The sequence below is a fragment of the Garra rufa genome, chromosome 1 (assembly GCF_049309525.1).
Source record: "Garra rufa chromosome 1, GarRuf1.0, whole genome shotgun sequence".
NCBI classification, from domain to species: domain Eukaryota; kingdom Metazoa; phylum Chordata; class Actinopteri; order Cypriniformes; family Cyprinidae; genus Garra; species Garra rufa.
Window position 1 is genome coordinate 1,196,321 of NC_133361.1, and position 17,993 is coordinate 1,214,313.

At 36.1% G+C, this 17,993-nt stretch overlaps 2 protein-coding genes across 2 annotated transcripts; one reads left to right on the plus strand and one right to left on the minus strand.

The window, feature by feature from the left end:
• The first annotated feature begins 2,453 nt into the window (after positions 1 to 2,453).
• On the plus strand, positions 2,454 to 6,595 carry LOC141327745 (NADH dehydrogenase [ubiquinone] 1 alpha subcomplex subunit 6-like). The gene is made up of 3 exons (XM_073835368.1): positions 2,454 to 2,592; positions 6,216 to 6,331; positions 6,408 to 6,595. Exons 1-3 carry the CDS (start codon positions 2,454 to 2,456, stop codon positions 6,537 to 6,539), a joined length of 387 nt encoding a protein of 128 aa, XP_073691469.1. The 3' UTR covers positions 6,540 to 6,595.
• A 2,137-nt stretch (positions 6,596 to 8,732) lies between these two features.
• On the minus strand, positions 8,733 to 16,062 carry LOC141327844 (essential MCU regulator, mitochondrial-like). Its single transcript, XM_073835371.1, has 3 exons — positions 15,851 to 16,062; positions 8,976 to 9,122; positions 8,733 to 8,903 (listed from the first exon to the last, which is right to left on the minus strand). Exons 1-2 carry the CDS (start codon positions 15,989 to 15,991, stop codon positions 8,985 to 8,987), a joined length of 279 nt encoding a protein of 92 aa, XP_073691472.1. The 5' UTR covers positions 15,992 to 16,062; the 3' UTR covers positions 8,733 to 8,903; positions 8,976 to 8,984.
• Between the last annotated feature and the right edge of the window lie 1,931 nt (positions 16,063 to 17,993).

Genomic DNA, 17,993 nt, shown 5'->3' on the forward strand with positions numbered 1-17,993 from the left:
GCAGTCTTCAGAAATCATTCTAATATACCGATTTATTATATTTTCCAGGATTCTTTGATGAATAACAAGTTAAAAAGAAATATAAATCTTTTCAAACTATGTAAATATATGCTCTCATTTTTTTAAATTATTTTAACACATCCTCGCCGAATAAAAGCATTAAGAATGTCCTGACACCAAATGTTTGAACAGTAGTGTATATTGTTGAAAGGCATTTCTATTTTACATAAATAAATGCTGTTCTTTTGAACCTTCTATTGACCAAAGAGTCCTGAGAAAATATCACAGGCTCCAAAAACAAAAAAATAATAAATCAGTATATTAGAATGACTTCTGAAGGATCATGTGACACTGAAGACTTCTCAAAAAATTCAGCTTTGCATCACAGGAATAAATTCGATTTTAAAATATGTTCACATAGAAAATTGTTATTTTAAAATGCAATAATATTTCCCTGTATTACTCGGGAAGAATGAGTCGTCTCGGGGAGTGATTCGTTCAGTCGCGCATGCGCAATGGCGCAACTACCAGATAGCACAAGTACGTCTGTAAGACGTCTGTTAAAGATCTCTTGATCTGGAGAGCATCTGCTGTGAACAAATGTCTGGCAGACGTCTATTAGATGTCAGTTTTACATGCATTCTGAATCATAAACGTCTTAAAGACATCTAATAGACGTCTATTTGACATCTGATAGGAAACGTCTAATAGACGTATTGCAGATGAGCAAACTACGTCATGCAGATGTCTTGCAGATGTAAATGCAGACGTCAAATAGACATCTCCGAGATGTACGTGTGCTATCAGGATGAACGAATGACTCAAAGCCGTACAGATAGAGGTGAGGGAGCTAATCATAGACTGAAGACCCAGGTAAACAATGAATTAACCTTTTCTTTTACCTTTTCTAATAGCATTATAGTTTTGTCTTGTTTGTAGTGTAATCAACTTTGTACAAGCAGTACATGTGTTATGGAAGTAACACGTAGCTTTTTAATTATATTTTGGTAAAATGAACGAAATGACTCGGAAAAAGATTTGTTCATTTTGCTGAACGAGACTCAAATTATCCGAACTTCCCATCACTAATTTCGACAGTTGGAGTTTGAATTTTGACATTTAAACTCCCACAATCCCTCGAGACTCAATCAAGCTTCCCTTCTGTCAACTATTTCTAATCCATTCAAATTTAGTTTTCATCAAATTGAAGATTAAAAATCATCAAAATCCCATAGACTTACTTTGAAGGAATGTTCAAATGAGCCAACACTATTCAAACTCCAACTGTCAAAATTCAAACTCCAACTATTTGAATTTTGACAGTTGGAGTTTGAATTTTGTCGGTTGGAGTTTGAATAGTGTTGGCTCATTTGAACATTCCCTCAATGTAAGACTATGGGATTTTGATGATTTTTAATCTTCAATTTGATGAAAACTGTAAGTGAGATCAGCTGAAGAGCTGGACTAAAAAAAAAAAAAAAGTTTAAGAAGCAGATCAGTAGGTTGGACACACTTAAGACTCATTTTGACACAGTTAAGGTTAAAATTTTACTGTGAGCGGCATTATATCCTGATTCACTCTCCAGTCCAGTCGGAGGAGTTAATGCACCTTTAAGCTGGTTTTCCAACCGCCAATAAAACACCAAAGAAGAAGCAGGAGACAGTGTTGCCAGATTGGGCGGGTTTCCGCCCAATTGGGCTTCTTTTGATCGGCTTGGACCGGAGAATAAGGCATTGGGTGGGTAGACAAAATTTGGGCTGCTTTAAAAAATTAAAAGCCTGCCAATCAGCTGTTTTTTTCTTCACTTTTATCATTAGTCATGTTATTTAAGTACGTTCGAGCTCAAAGTATCACAGTGATATAATGTGAAGTGCAGTCATCAATTCATTTTTGCTTAACGTAACCCTTACTGGTTTAGTTTAACAGTTTAACAGAGACCTGTCAATCAATTTACGTCTTTTACGTTAGACGTGATGACTTGTGAGTGACAGGGTTTTACATTACATTTGTTTCTCATCACTTTATTGTGCACTCTTTGCACAGAAATTAGCATATTTTTTACTGTGGACATTGAAAATGATGCACGCGTTTTTCCAAGGGTTAAAGTCATCGGGAAATTTCCACTTTGAAAAGATTTCTGAACATTTTACACATATTTTCGGACTGTTTTGATCCATGTTCCTGTGAAATTGATTTATATTTATTTCATTTTGTCATTATTCTTTTTTTTAAAGAGATAAAAATGGTCCTTATTAACCTTGACATGGCAATAAAATTCGCATTATTTTGGCTGTTAAAATTTGGGCTGGTTTTTGTTGAAGTGGTGAGCTTTTGGGCTGTAAATCGTCAACCTGATCTGGCAACACCCAGATGTTTCGTCTGCAGTTCGTCTCCGCGGCGGCAGGAGGCGGCGGTGTTTTGAGGCGCATGCGCAGAGCAGCAGCGGAGTTTGATGATGGCGTCCAGTGCAGCGACCCGCGCCGCCGCCGCCGCTAAAGTCGTTAAACCGATCTTCAGCCGCGACCTGAATGAAGCCAAGAGGAGGGTTCGGGAGCTCTACCGGGCCTGGTACCGAGAGGTGCCGAACACAGGTACCGTTACCGCGAGCAAACACACATAAACACAGAACCGAGTCAAGGTCAGACACACGACTAAACTCTCCTCAGAGATTAAAATAACGCTTCTGTCTGCTCAAATCAACTCAATCAGCTACAAAACTCTTATTAATGTGGATAAATGTCTGCTTTTGATTCATATACTTCATTACAAATCTGTTCGTCTACATTTTTAGAGTCAATAATGCCGTTTTTCTCTCTGTTTTTGACATTATTATTATTATTATTATTAAGGCGAGACACCGCTGGTGAATAGGTTAAAAATAACTAATAGTTATGACCTTATTTACTCAGTAGATTTGATTTACATTGATAATTGCAAACTTTTTTTGTATTACAAGTTTTCTAAATCTGCAAATGAGCCATTATTTAATGAAATATGCGCTAATTTGCAGACGTTTCTAGAACTAAACACTGGATGAAGTCCGTTTCAAAATTCTGGTTTAATTTTTATTTTGACACATTAGAGTCGAAAGTTTGTACAGATGAGATTTTGGGTCTCATTTTGTCAGGAAATGCTTAGAACAGACAGGAAACAGTTTTTTGGGGGAATCAAATGTTTAAAATCAAGATAATCATATCTGAACAAATCCCTCTGTAAAAGCCTTCAGGATACAGACATGAATATAAATGTAAAGTTTAGTGTGTGTAAGTGATGCTGAACTGGAGATTTATGGCTCAGTTTAGGAGCTTTTACAAATCTGTATTGTAATTGAAATCTATGGACACAAATAGATAAAGTGCTATAAACGTTTGTATAAAAAGACTCAGAAATGCCCTTAAAATAGACTTAAGTGTCAGAAAGTTCTGAGTCGAAAGTGTGAGTTTTCTAAGAGTAGGAGACTTTTATAAAGAAGCTGTTGTTTATTCAAAATATTAATCTGAAGATATGACAAAAGTACTCTGTGTGCACTTTAAAGCAGAATATAAATCGAATTCTGATCTGATTTGAGTGCAAAATTGTAATTTAAACATTAAGAATAAACAAAACATTAAGTAGCCAAATTAAATGAAACAAAAGTTGCAAGAGGACAAAAAAGAGCACATTTTATTAAAACATTTACTAAATATTAGCAATGATGCACACAATATCAAAATTAAATAGCATCAAACACAATACTTAATAAAAAATACATCAAATAATAAAAACTTGACATTAAAAAATAAAAAAACATCAAGTAACCAAATAAAATAATAAAATAAAATAAAAAATACAAAATGACAAAAAACAACACAAATTTGACAAAATGACAATGACAAAAAATAACAAAATGAAATCACATCAAATAGCCAAACACAATACTAAATAATTTTTAAGAAGACAAACAAAAAAAACATAACATTAAAACATAAAAAAACCATCAAGTTACCAAATAAAATGAAACGAAAGGTGCAAAATGAGAAAAAAGAACACAAATTTTACTAAGGACACAAAATGCCAAAATGAAAAACACCAAATAACCAAACACAACACTAAATATAATTAAAAGAAGACTAAAAACAATAAAAAAAATTGTACCAAAAAATAAAAAACTACAAAAAACCATCAAGTAACCAAATCAAATAATAAAAAGAACACACATTTTACTGAAAAATTGACCAAATCTTACCAATGAATCAAATACCAAAAGACGTGAAACTATAAAAAAACATAACATTAAAAATTAAAAAACCTCAAATAACCAAATAAAATAATAAAATGAAACAAAAAATACAAAATGACAAAAAATAACAAAATGAAATCACATCAAATAGCCAAACACAATACTAAATAATTTAAGAAGACAAAAAAACATAACATTAACCAAATAAAATGAAACGAAAGTTGCAAAATGAGAAAAAAGACCACAAATTTTACTAAAACATTTATCAAATTTGACCAATGACAAAAAAAAACCAAAATGAAATGACATCAAATGACCAAACACAATTCTTAATAAAAGAAACATAAAACAATAATAAAAAAAAAAGAACCAAAAATAAAACAAAAGTTGCAAAATGACAAAATAAAAGAACACAAATTTTGCAGAAAAATTGACCAAATCTTACCAATGAATCAAACACAACACTAAATATAATTAAACTGAGACTAAAAACAATAAAAGAAATCATAACAAAAAAAACCATCAAGTAACCAAATTAAATAATAAAATGAAACACAAATTTGACCAATGACAAAAAAATACCAAATGAAATCACATCAAATAACCAAACACAACACTAAATATAATTAACAAGACATTAAACAATAAAAAACATCAAGTAAAATAATAAAATAAAACAATAACATAAAACAAAAATTAATAAAAAATTGCCAAATTTAGTACTAAATTACTCAGTGCTAAATATAATAAAAAAAGACATAAAAAACAACCAATCAAGTAAGCTGATAAAATAAAACAGATATTACAAAAAACACTTTTATTTCTGTTTAATTCAACCCTGTTTTCACCCCAATGAAATTATGCATTTTAAAGCAGAATATAAATTAAATTTTGATCATATTTAAGTACAAAATTGTAATTTAAACATTAAAAGTAAAAACCATCAAGTAAGCAAATAAAATAATAAAATGAAACAAAAATTGCAAAATTACAAAAAAGCACATTTTACTAAAAATTGACCAAATATTACCAATGACAAAAAAAAATACCAAAATGAAATTATATCAAATGACCAAACACAATTCTTAATAAAAAAACATAAAATAATAAAAAACAACCAAAAAATGAACCAAAAATCAAACAACACCAAATAACCAAACACAACACTAAATATAATTAAACTGAGACTAAAAACAATAAAAGAAATCATAACAAAAAAAACCATCAAGTAACCAAATTAAATAATAAAATGAAACACAAATTTGACCAATGACAAAAAAATACCAAATGAAATCACATCAAATAACCAAACACAACACTAAATATAATTAACAAGACATTAAACAATAAAAAAACATAAAAACAATAAAGAAAATCAAGTAACTAAATATAATTAAACAAAAAATACCAAAATGAAAAACACCAAATAACCAAACTAAATAACACAACACTAAATATAATTAAAAGAAGACTAAAAACAATAAAAAAATCATAACAAAAAATAAAAAACAACAAAAAAACCATCAAGCAACCAAATTAAATAATAAAATGAAACTAAAACATTGACCAATGACAAAAAAAATCAAATTAAATAACATCAAATAACCAAACACAACACTAAATATAATTGAAAAAGACATTAAACAATAAAAAAACAAGCAAAGAAAACAAGTTAAATAATAAAATAAAACAAAAATTGACAAAAAATTGCCAAATTTAGTACTAAATTACTCAGTGCTAAATATAATAAAAAAGACATTAAAAACAACCAATCAAGTAAGCTCATAAAATAAAACACTTGTTTTTTCAGTTTAATTCAACCCTGTTTTGTCCGCAGTGAGATGATGAATGTGAAGTGTTTGCTGCTATTGAAGTGCAGATATGTATGTGGTCATGTGACGCCTGTGTGTGTGTGTGTGTGTGTGTGTGTGTGTGTGTGTGTGATGTGATGTGGTCATGTGACGCCTGTGTGTGTGTGTGTGTGTGTGTGGTCAGTTCACACGTTTCAGCTGGACATCACGGCGCAGCAGGGACACCAGAAGCTGCGGGAGATGTTCGACAGGAACAAACACGTGACGGATCCGCGCGTCATCGACATGCTGGTCATCAAGGTGAGGAACCCCTCTAGCGTGAGTGAGTTAGCGTGTTACACGCGTGACCTGAGCCTCGACTCACGCTGTGTTTCAGGGCAAGATGGAGCTGCAGGAGACCATCAACGTCTGGAAGCAGAAGACTCACATCATGCGCTTCTTCCACGAGACCGAAGCCCAGCGTCCCGCCGACTTCCTGTCCAAGTTCTACCACGGACACGACCCCTGAACTCTGACCTCTGACCTCTGTTTGTGGACTGTAAATATACACCGTATATATCTGAACCGCTCCAGTCTGTGTGTGTCATTCATGCAGAAGAAATCTAATACTGCTTTAACCTTTAGGTTGTGTTCGGGTCAAATTGAGCTGCTTTTTCCTGGAAATACCAGCGTAAATTATGAATAATGTTCACAATATTAAACACAAAAATTCCAAAAATGTGCAGTATTTCTCACACTAGTGCGCTTTAATGTTTAACCAGGAAGTTTGCTTTTAAATGCTTTTATTTTGTACAAAATTGCAAAAAGTCACACTTGCGGTGTTACCGGTCAAAAATGACCCGACTCCAAAAAGTCTCAATTATTTCTATATTATCACCAAATATTGGATTCAATCTTTTTGTCAAGTTGTTTTTTTTCATTTAGGACTGGTTTTGTCTTTCTATTTGAATCTGATTAATCATAAGCCTCATTTATCTGAGAGCAGGTGCCTTGTTTTTATAAATAATGTTCACAATACACTGTTAATTTATCACTAGATTCAACTTAAAAACCTAAGTTCAGCATCTGCCTTACGTTTTAAGTTAAATCAGCTTAAAACTACAAGTCATTTTAACTTATTACAATAAAAATGAGTTGATATAACTTGTAAGTTTAAATGACTTAAGTTGATTTAACTTAAAATCTTAAGGCAGCTGCTAAACTTACGTTTTTAAGTTAAATCTAGTGAAAACTTTTTTAGTGTGTGCTTTAATGTTTAACCAGGAAGTTTGCTTTTAAATGCTTTTATTTTGTACAAAATTTCAAAAAGTCACACTTTTGGGTGTTCCGGGTCAAAAATGACTCGACTCCAAAAATCTCAATTATTTTTATATTATCACCAAATATAGGATTCAATCTTTTTGTCAACTTGTTTTCTTTCATTTAGGACTGGTTTTGTCTTTCTATTTCCATCTGAGTAATCGTAGGCCTCATTTATCTGAGAGCAGGTGCCTCGTTTTTATGAATAATTTTCACACTATGAGAGAAAAATGTGAAAATTTGAAAAGGTTTCTCACACCAGTGTGCTTTAATGTTTAATTAGGCTTTTATTTTGTACGAAATTGCACAAAGTCACAGTTGAAAGTGAAAACGGTGCCGTAATTTCATAATGTTTTATCTTATATTGTGAGAATTATTCATAAAAATGCTTTTTCCATTTAAAAAACGAGGCACCTGCTCTCAGATGAATGAGGTTTATGATTAATCAGATGCAAATAGAAACACAAAACCAGTCCTGAATGAAAGAAAACAAGCTGACAAAAAGATTGAATCCAATTTTTGGTGATAATATAGAAATATGAGAGATTTATGAGCAATAGTTTGGAGTCGGGTCATTTTTGACCGGGAACACAAGTGTGAGAGGGAGCCAAACATAACTAGAGTTAAATTGTTGTTTTTCCCATAAAAAAAAAAAAAAAATTATATATATATAAGTTTTCTGTTTAATCATTTTTGAAAACATTAGATTTTTCTGAGCAAAGAATGAATATAAATGTTCCCCTGATCTACAGAAGACACTCACTAAAATGCCATTCAGTGTCAATCTTGTCAGGCGTATTTACAACAAAAATCAATTTATGACATTCATTCCTCCACAAAAATACTATTTAGATTTAATTCTATATTTTTAAAAATTTGCCTATTTGTCAGTAAGAATTTTTCACTTACTGAAAACACATTAAAACTTAATATGCTCCCGTATTATTTTATACATGTTAATATGCACAAGTCAGAATAAGCAATGTTTGAATTTTTTGCATATTATTTCAACCAATTTTTGACATTTGATTCTCCAAAAACTTTAAGAGTAGACTCTTTCATTTTAATGTGCTTTCTATGGACAAAAATTACTTTTAATGTCTAACCAATATGTTTCTAAAATAAGTCTCTTCGCTCATCAAGGCTGCATTTATTTGATCAAAAATACAGTAAAAATAGTGAAATATTATTCATATTTAAAACACCTGTTTTCTAGTGAATATCTGTTCAAATGTAATTTATTTCTGTGATCGAAGATGGATTTTCAGCATCATTACTGCAGTCTTCAGAGTCACATGATCCTTCAGAAATCAGTATAATATCCTGGACCAGAAGCGTTTTTTGAAACTGAGATTTATACAACTAAAAGTGTTGATTTTAGGAATGAAAGTAGAAGTATATGTTAGTGTAAACAGTATATTCTTTATTGTAGATCAGTCGACACTCAGAATCAAGAATTCAGCTCTTGGTGAATCTTCATAAACACACACATACACAGACAGACGAATCGCATCGATGTGCCGCAGACGTCAGTGACTCCAGCGCTTGAGTTTATGAGATAAATCAGCGGCGTCTGTGGGAACAAACATGAGCGTGAGAGTCTGAAACACACGGGTCACGTCTCACACACAGATGAAGAGCTGACCTGCGATCCTCAGTCGTCATCATCGTCATCCTCAGGCACGAATATGTCATGTTCCTCCAGCAGAGCGGCGAAGTTCTTACTGATCAGAGTCCCCACGTACAGAAACGGAGCCACCACCATCAGGATCCGCACCAGACCCAACGCCGTCTGACAACCACACACCAGATTAGTGGAAATGTGTCATTCCATCACTCGCTCACCAATGGATGTGAATGGGTGCCGTCAGAATGAGAGTCCAAACAGCTGATAAAAACATCACAATAATCCACAAAACCAATCCAGTCCATCAGTTAACATCTGGAGAAGACAAAAGTTTGGACTCTCTTTCTGACGGCACCCATTCACATCCATTGGTGAGACACTGATGAAGAAACAAACTGGTCAAACTAGTTAAGTGCTAGAAGACGATCATACCAGACTAGGATGAGTTTGTTTCTTCATCAGATTTGGAGTTATGTGTCATCACCAATGGATGTGAATGGGTGCCGTCCAAACAACTGATAAAAACATCACAATAATCCACAAAACCAATCCAGTCCGTCAGTTAACATCTGGAGAAGACAAAAGTTTGAACTCTCTTTCTGACGGCACCCATTCACATCCATTGGTGAGACACAGATGAAGAAACAAACTGGTCAAACTAGTTAAGAAGTGCTAGAAGACGATCATATCAGACTAGGATGAGGTTGTTTCTTCATCAGATTTGGAGTAATGTGTCATCACCAATGGATGTGAATGGGTGCCGTCAGAATTAGTGTCCAAACAGCTGATAAAAACATCACAATAATCCACAAAACTACTCCAGTCCATCAGTTAACATCTGACAAGACAAAACTTTGGACTCTCTTTCTGACGGCACCCATTCACATCCATTGGTGAGACACTGATGAAGAAACAAACTGGTCAAACTAGTTAAGAAGTGCTAGAAGACGATCATACCAGACTAGGATGAGTTTGTTTCTTCATCAGATTTGGAGTAATGTGTCATCACCAATGGATGTGAATGGGTGCCATCAGAATGAGAGTCCAAACAGCTGATTAAAACATCACAATAACCCACTCCAGTCCATCAGTTAACATCTGGAGAAGACAAAAGTTTGGATTCTCTTTCTGACGGCACCCATTCACATCCATTGGTGAGACACTGATGAAGAAACAAACTGGTCAAACTAGTTAAGAAGTGCTAGAAGACGATCATAGCAGACTAGGATGAGTTTGTTTCTTCATCAGATTTGGAGTAATGTGTCATCACCAATGGATGTGAATGGGTGCCGTCAGAATTAGAGTCCAAACAGATGATAAAAACATCGCAATAATCCACAAAACCAATTCAGTCCATCAGTTAACATCTGGAGAAGACAAAAGTTTGGACTCTCTTTCTGACGGCACCCATTCACATTCATTGGTGAGACACTGATGAAGAAACAAACTGGTCAAGCTAGTTAAGAAGTGCTAGAAGACGATCATACCAGACTAGGATGAGTTTGTTTCTTCATCAGATTTGGAGTAATGTGTCATCACCAATGGATGTGAATGGGTGCCATCAGAATTAGAGTCCAAATAGCTGATAAAAACATCACAATAATCCACAAAACCAATCCAGTCCGTCAGTTAACATCTGGAGAAGACAAAAGTTTGGACTCTTCTAACGGCACCCATTCACATCCATTGGTGAGACACTGATGAAGAAACAAACTGGTCAAACTAGTTAAGAAGTGCTAGAAGACGATCATACCAGACTAGGATGAGTTTGTTTCTTCATCAGATTTGGAGTAGTGTCATCACCAATGGATGTGAATGGGTGCCGTCAGAATTAGAGTCCAAACAGCTGATAAAAACACCACAATAATCCACAAAACTACTCCAGTCCATCAGTTAACATCTGGAGAAGACAAAAGTTTGGACTCTCTTTCTGACGGCACCCATTCACATCTATTGGTGAGACATTGATGAAGAAACAAACTGGTCAAACTAGTTAAGAAGTGCTAGTAGACGATCATACCAGACTAGGATGAGTTTGTTTCTTCATCAGATTTGGAGTAATGTGTCATCACCAATGGATGTGAATGGGTGCCGTCAGAATTAGAGTCCAAACAGCTGATGAAAACATCACAATAATCCACAATAACCAACTCCAGTCCATCAGTTAACATCTGGAGAAGACAAAAGATTGGACTCTTTCTGACGGCACCCATTCACATCCATTGGTGAGACACTGATGAAGAAACAAACTGGTCAAACTAGTTAAGAAGTGCTAGAAGACGATCATACCAGACTAGGATGAGTTTGTTTCTTCATCAGATTTGGAGTAATGTGTCATCACCAATGTATGTGAATGGGTGCCGTCAGAATTAAAGTCCAAACAGCTGATAAAAATATCACAATAATCCACAAAACTACTCCAGTCCATCAGTTAACATCTGGAGAAGACAAAAGTTTGGACTCTCTTTCTGACAGCACCCATTGACATCCATTGGTGAGACACTGATGAAGAAACAAACTGGTCAAACTAGTTAAGAAGTGCTAGAAGACGATCATACCAGACTAGGATGAGTTTGTTTCTTCATCAGATTTGGAGTAATGTGTCATCACCAATGGGTGTAAATGGGTGCCGTCAGAATGAGAGTCCAAACAGCTGATTAAAAACATCACAATAATCCACAAAACTACTCCAGTCCATTAGTTAACATCTGAAGAAGACAAACGTTTGGTCTCTCTTTCTGACGGCACCCATTCACATGCATTGGTGAGACACTGATGAAGAAACAAACTGGTCAAACTAGTTAAGAAGTGCTAGAAGACGATCATACCAGACTAGGATGAGTTTGTTTCTTCATCAGATTTGGAGTAGTGTCATCACCAATGGATGTGAATGGGTGCCGTCAGAATTAGAGTCCAAACAGCTGATAAAAACACCACAATAATCCACAAAACTACTCCAGTCCATCAGTTAACATCTGGAGAAGACAAAAGTTTGGACTCTCTTTCTGACGGCACCCATTCACATCTATTGGTGAGACACTGATGAAGAAACAAACTGGTCAAACTAGTTAAGAAGTGCTAGAAGACGATCATACCAGACTAGGATGAGTTTGTTTCTTCATCAGATTTGGAGTAGTGTCATCACCAATGGATGTGAATGGGTGCCGTCAGAATTAGAGTCCAAACAGCTGATAAAAACACCACAATAATCCACAAAACTACTCCAGTCCATCAGTTAACATCTGGAGAAGACAAAAGTTTGGACTCTCTTTCTGACGGCACCCATTCACATCTATTGGTGAGACATTGATGAAGAAACAAACTGGTCAAACTAGTTAAGAAGTGCTAGTAGACGATCATACCAGACTAGGATGAGTTTGTTTCTTCATCAGATTTGGAGTAATGTGTCATCACCAATGGATGTGAATGGGTGCCGTCAGAATTAGAGTCCAAACAGCTGATGAAAACATCACAATAATCCACAATAACCAACTCCAGTCCATCAGTTAACATCTGGAGAAGACAAAAGTTTGGACTCTTTCTGACGGCACCCATTCACATCTATTGGTGAGACATTGATGAAGAAACAAACTGGTCAAACTAGTTAAGAAGTGCTAGAAGACGATCATACCAGACTAGGATGAGTTTGTTTCTTCATCAGATTTGGAGTAATGTGTCATCACCAATGGGTGTAAATGGGTGCCGTCAGAATGAGAGTCCAAACAGCTGATAAAAAAATCACAATAATCCACAAAACTACTCCAGTCCATCAGTTAACATCTGGAGAAGACAAAAGTTTGGACTCTCTTTCTGACGGCACCCATTCACATCCATTGGTGAGACACTGATGAAGAAACAAACTGGTCAAACTAGTTAAGAAGTGCTAGAAGACGATCATACCAGACTAGGATGAGTTTGTTTCTTCATCAGATTTGGAGTAATGTGTCATCACCAATGAATGTGAATGGGTGCCGTCAGAATGAGAGTCCAAACAGCTGATTAAAAACATCACAATAATCCACAAAACTACTCCAGTCCATTAGTTAACATCTGGAGAAGACAAACGTTTGGTCTCTCTTTCTGACGGCACCCATTCACATCCATTGGTGAGACAGTGAGAGAATGACACATTATACAAATCTGATGAAACAACTGATCTACATTTTCAGCAGATGTACATTTTTGGGTGAACTATTGCTTTGATCTTCATCTTGTTGATATTTTATTGATTGTTCTATATAACGAGAGAAACCAACCGATTGATCTGATACTTAAGATTTTGATCATTCTGTTTCTTAGACTAAATTTCGCAACGCTGCTGCTCCTAGAGCTTTCAAACTAGAAGCACCAAACTCAGTCCAGCTCTTCAGACTGATCTCAGTTAGTGTGCTCTATCTTTTCAGACTGATTTGACTTTTAGTTTTCATCAAATTGAAGATTAAACATCATCAAAATCCCATAGACTTACATTGAGGGACTGTTCAAATGATCAACACTATTCAAACTCCAACTGTCAAAATTCAAATTTAAACTCCCACAATCCCTTGAGACTCAATCAAGCTTCCCTTCTATCAACTATTTCTAATCCATTCTTTCTATTCTATATAATAATTCTAATCTATTTAACTATCTAGCCTAGCCTAGCAACTACAATCATGCTACTAACTTGATAATCAGCCTAGAAACATGCTAATCATGTTAGCGACATGCTAGTAGCTTGCTTATCATGCTAGAAACATGCTAGTAACTTGTCAATTATGCTAATGTCATGCTAGTAACTTGATAATTGTGCTAGAAACATGCTAGCAACTCGTTAACCATGTTATAAACATGCTAGCAACTTGCTAATCATGCTAGAAACATGCTAATAACCTGCTAATCATGTTAGAAACATGCTAGTAGCTTGCTTATCATGCTAGAAACATGCTAGTAACTTGTCAATTATGCTAATGTCATGCTAGTAACTTGTTAATTGTGCTAGAAACATGCTAGCAACTCGTTAACCATGTTATAAACATGCTAGCAACTTGCTAATCATGCTAGAAACATGCTAATAACCTGCTAATCATGTTAGAAACATGCTAGCAACTTGCTAATCATGTTAGAAACATGCTAATAACCTGCTAATCATGTTAGAAACATGCTAGCAACTTGCTAATGACATGCTAATAATGAAAGTAACATGTTAATTATGCTAGAAACATGCTAGCAACATGCTAACAACTTGTTAATCATGCTGATAATGCAAGTAACATGTTAATTACGTTATAAACATGCTATAAACATGATAGCAACTTGCTAGTCATGCTAGAAACAGGCTAGCAACATGCTAACAACTTGTTAATCATGCTGATAATGCATGTAATATGTTAATTATGCTAGAAACATGCTAGCAACATGCTAACAACTCATTATTCATGCTAGAAACATGCTAGCAACTTGCTAATCATGCTAGAAACATACTAAACATGTTAGAAAAATGTTAGAATAATGCTAACTACATTCTAATCATGCTAGCAACATGCTAATCATCTAATCCAGTGGTCCCCAACCACGATCCCAAATGCCCTCCAACACTGCATGTTTTCCAAATCTCCTTTAAAGGTGCCATAGAACGCATTGAGAGAATGTTTTAAATTGTTCTCTGATATCTACATAGAAGGTATATGGCACAGGAAAGGGCAAAAAATCTCCAGATACGGTTTTACAGCTCCATTTACAACCATAGGATTTGTACCTAGAATGAAATGCTCTGTTATTGCCTTATTTGGAAGCTTCATGAATATTAATGAGGAGCTCTTCTCTGATTGGCTGTTTCACAGAGCTGCTCATCTCAGTAGCATTAATAGTCGGTGTTATGTTGGAATTGAGCTATTTTTCAGCGGTCTTTTGCAAACAGCAGATTTATATAAGAAGGAGGAAACAATGGTGTTTGAGACTGATGGTAAGTCATGTCCATGTACTGATTATTCAACTATGCCAAGGTAAACACAGTTTTCCATTCTATGGCACCTTTAATCAAACACACCTGATTCAGATGATCAGCTCATTAGAGACTCTAAGACAAAGGACAGATGCAGGAACCACTGATCTAATCTATCCATATAAAGTTCAACACTTCAGATTTTACAGCTGCTTTTTGACTTTCAAGCTAAAGTTTGTCTTGACAATTGTTTATCTAGTTTATATTGATGTGCATTGTTAATGTTTTAAAGCAGGATGAGGTGAGTATTGTAATAGCTGTCATCTATCATTCATCCAGTCAGTTATGAAAGCCTTTGTTCTGTGATCTGAATCAATTTAGTAAGGTCTAGATCTCCAGTGAGCATGAGCAGAACACATGAGTGCTGCTGCACACTAGAGATGAAATACATTATTAATGAGCTGTGCATGAACCACAGCATCTCATATTGTGTTTATTGTCTGTTGGACATTAATGAGAAATAGTCATTTTGATCTGTAACTCTATTAAAGAGATCCACTATAACATATTATCACAACAGCCAATCAGAATCAGTCCTGCTCTAAACAGCTCGCATTTAAAGAGACAGACGACAAACAGCAGCGCTTATAATAAACAGAATGTGTTTATAGTTATGATTAGTTATTATTGGTGTGATCGGGCCTGTTCTCCTGTCTCTGCTCTAATACACACGATATTAATGATGATGAGCACAGATATTACTGTAATACTGTTACACACACAGACTGACAGATGAGGTGTTTATCACAAACATGTCCTCTAGTTGACGATCTCTTGTCATATTTCCGTCTATATATGAATGTCAGAGTGTTATATTAATAGTAATATTATCGTGTTGTGTGTTGTTTTATGAGCCGATCTCTGTATATGTGATTGATTAATTGACTTATTGATTGATTTACTCACGCACTTTCTTGGGTTTGGGCAGAATGGCGCCGGAGGTGGTGCTCACTGCGGTCCGGTGCTGCTGCTGCTGCTGCTGAATCCTGACGAGCCGCGCGCGAGGAACCGACAGAGACACGAACCGGCGAACAACCGACACCGCCGCCATGATCACCGCGGACGACTGACAGACGAGTGTGTTTACCGGCGGACGAGGCGCGTGTCCGTGAGAGAGAGAGAGAGAGAGAGAGAGAGAGAGAGAGAGAGAGAGAGAGTGTGCGTGTGTGTGTGTGTTCACACAGTGTGTATATATATAGAAGCTCTGCGTGTTTGTGTGTTGTTTGCTCCACTTATAACAGCAAACCCTGACCCACACGAACCACAGGAAGATGTTCTGGTTTGATCATCATTCACTGTGACAGACCTAAACTCCTCATTCTCAGCGTTTAGTGCTTGTTCCTGTAATTCACATGTTCTCTGAAGAGGATCAGATGACATTTCATCTGTTTGACCAAGTGTTCAAGCTGATCTTTTGATTTAAAATGCTTTATTTTCAGTTGACACATTTATGAAAGATTATTCGTTCTACATCAACTCTTGACGCCTGGTTTGCAAGATTTAAACAGGGTTTTCCATGCTTTTTACGTTTATTGGATCAGTTAACCTGCGTTTAAGTGAGTTATGGATCAGTTAACCAGCTTTTGTGTGGGTTAGGAAACAGTTAACCTGTGTTTGAGTAGGTTAGGGGTAAGTTAGCCAGTGTTTGGGTGAGTTATGGATCAGTTAACCAGCTTTTGTGTGGGTTAGGAAACAGTTAACCTGTGTTTGGGTAGGTTAGGGGTAAGTTAGCCAGTGTTTGGGTGAGTTATGGATCAGTTAACCCGTGTTTCGGTAGGTTAAGGACCAGTTATAGTGTGTTTGAGATCAGTTAACCTGTGTTCAAGTGAGTTACAGGTCAGTTAACCAGTATTTGGGTGGGTTAGGGATTAATTAACCTGTGTTTGGGTGGGTTCGGGATCAGTTAACCCATGTTTGGGTGGGTTAGGGATCAGTTAACCAGTGTTTGGGTCGGTTAGGGATCAGTTAACTCATGTTTGGGTGGGCTATGGATCAGTTAACCTGTGTTTGAGTAAGTTACAGGTCAGTTAACCAGCGTTTGGGTGGGTTAGGAAACAGTTAACCTGCGTTTAAGTAGGTTAGGGATAAGTTAACCAGTGTTTGGGCGGGTTAGGGATCAGTTAACTCATGTTTGGGTGGGCTACGGATCAGTTAACCTGTGTTTGAGTAAGTTACAGGTCAGTTAACCAGCGTTTGGGTGGGTTAGGAAACAGTTAACCTGCGTTTAAGTAGGTTAGGGATCAGTTAACCCGTGTTTGGGTGGGTTAGGGATCAGTTAACTCATGTTTGGGTGGGCTACGGATCAGTTAACCTGTGTTTGAGTAAGTTACAGGTCAGTTAACCAGTATTTGGGTGGGTTAGGGATTAATTAACCTGTGTTTGGGTGGGTTCGGGATCAGTTAACCCATGTTTGGGTGGGTTAGGGATCAGTTAACCCATGTTTGGGTCGGTTAGGGATCAGTTAACCCATGTTTGGGTGGGTTAGGGATTAATTAACCTGTGTTTGGGTGGGTTAGGAAACAGTTAACTCATGTTTGGGTGGGCTACGGATCAGTTAACCTGTGTTTGAGTAAGTTACAGGTCAGTTAACCAGCGTTTGGGTGGGTTAGGAAACAGTTAACCTGCGTTTAAGTAGGTTAGGGATCAGTTAACCCGTGTTTGGGTGGGTTAGGGATCAGTTAACTCATGTTTGGGTGGGCTACGGATCAGTTAACCTGTGTTTGAGTAAGTTACAGGTCAGTTAACCAGTATTTGGGTGGGTTAGGGATTAATTAACCTGTGTTTGGGTGGGTTCGGGATCAGTTAACCCATGTTTGGGTGGGTTAGGGATCAGTTAACCCATGTTTGGGTCGGTTAGGGATCAGTTAACCCATGTTTGGGTGGGTTAGGGATTAATTAACCTGTGTTTGGGTGGGTTAGGAAACAGTTAACTCATGTTTGGGTGGGCTACGGATCAGTTAACCTGTGTTTGAGTGAGTTACAGGTCAGTTAACCAGCGCTTGGGTGGGTTAGGGATCAGTTAACCTGTGTCTGGGTGGGTTAGGGATTAATTA

Bases quoted from the DNA above. Each gene is read 5' to 3' on its own strand.
- LOC141327745 (XM_073835368.1), top strand. From the start codon at position 2,454: ATGATGGCGTCCAGTGCAGCGACCCGCGCCGCCGCCGCCGCTAAAGTC. The intron at 2,593-6,215 runs GTACCGTTACCG...GTGTGTGGTCAG, and splicing joins CCGAGAGGTGCCGAACACAG to TTCACACGTTTCAGCTGGAC. The intron at 6,332-6,407 runs GTGAGGAACCCC...GCTGTGTTTCAG, and splicing joins TCGACATGCTGGTCATCAAG to GGCAAGATGGAGCTGCAGGA.
- LOC141327844 (XM_073835371.1), bottom strand. From the start codon at position 15,991: ATGGCGGCGGTGTCGGTTGTTCGCCGGTTCGTGTCTCTGTCGGTTCCT. The intron at 9,123-15,850 runs GTGCGTGAGTAA...TGTGGTTGTCAG, and splicing joins TTCTGCCCAAACCCAAGAAA to ACGGCGTTGGGTCTGGTGCG.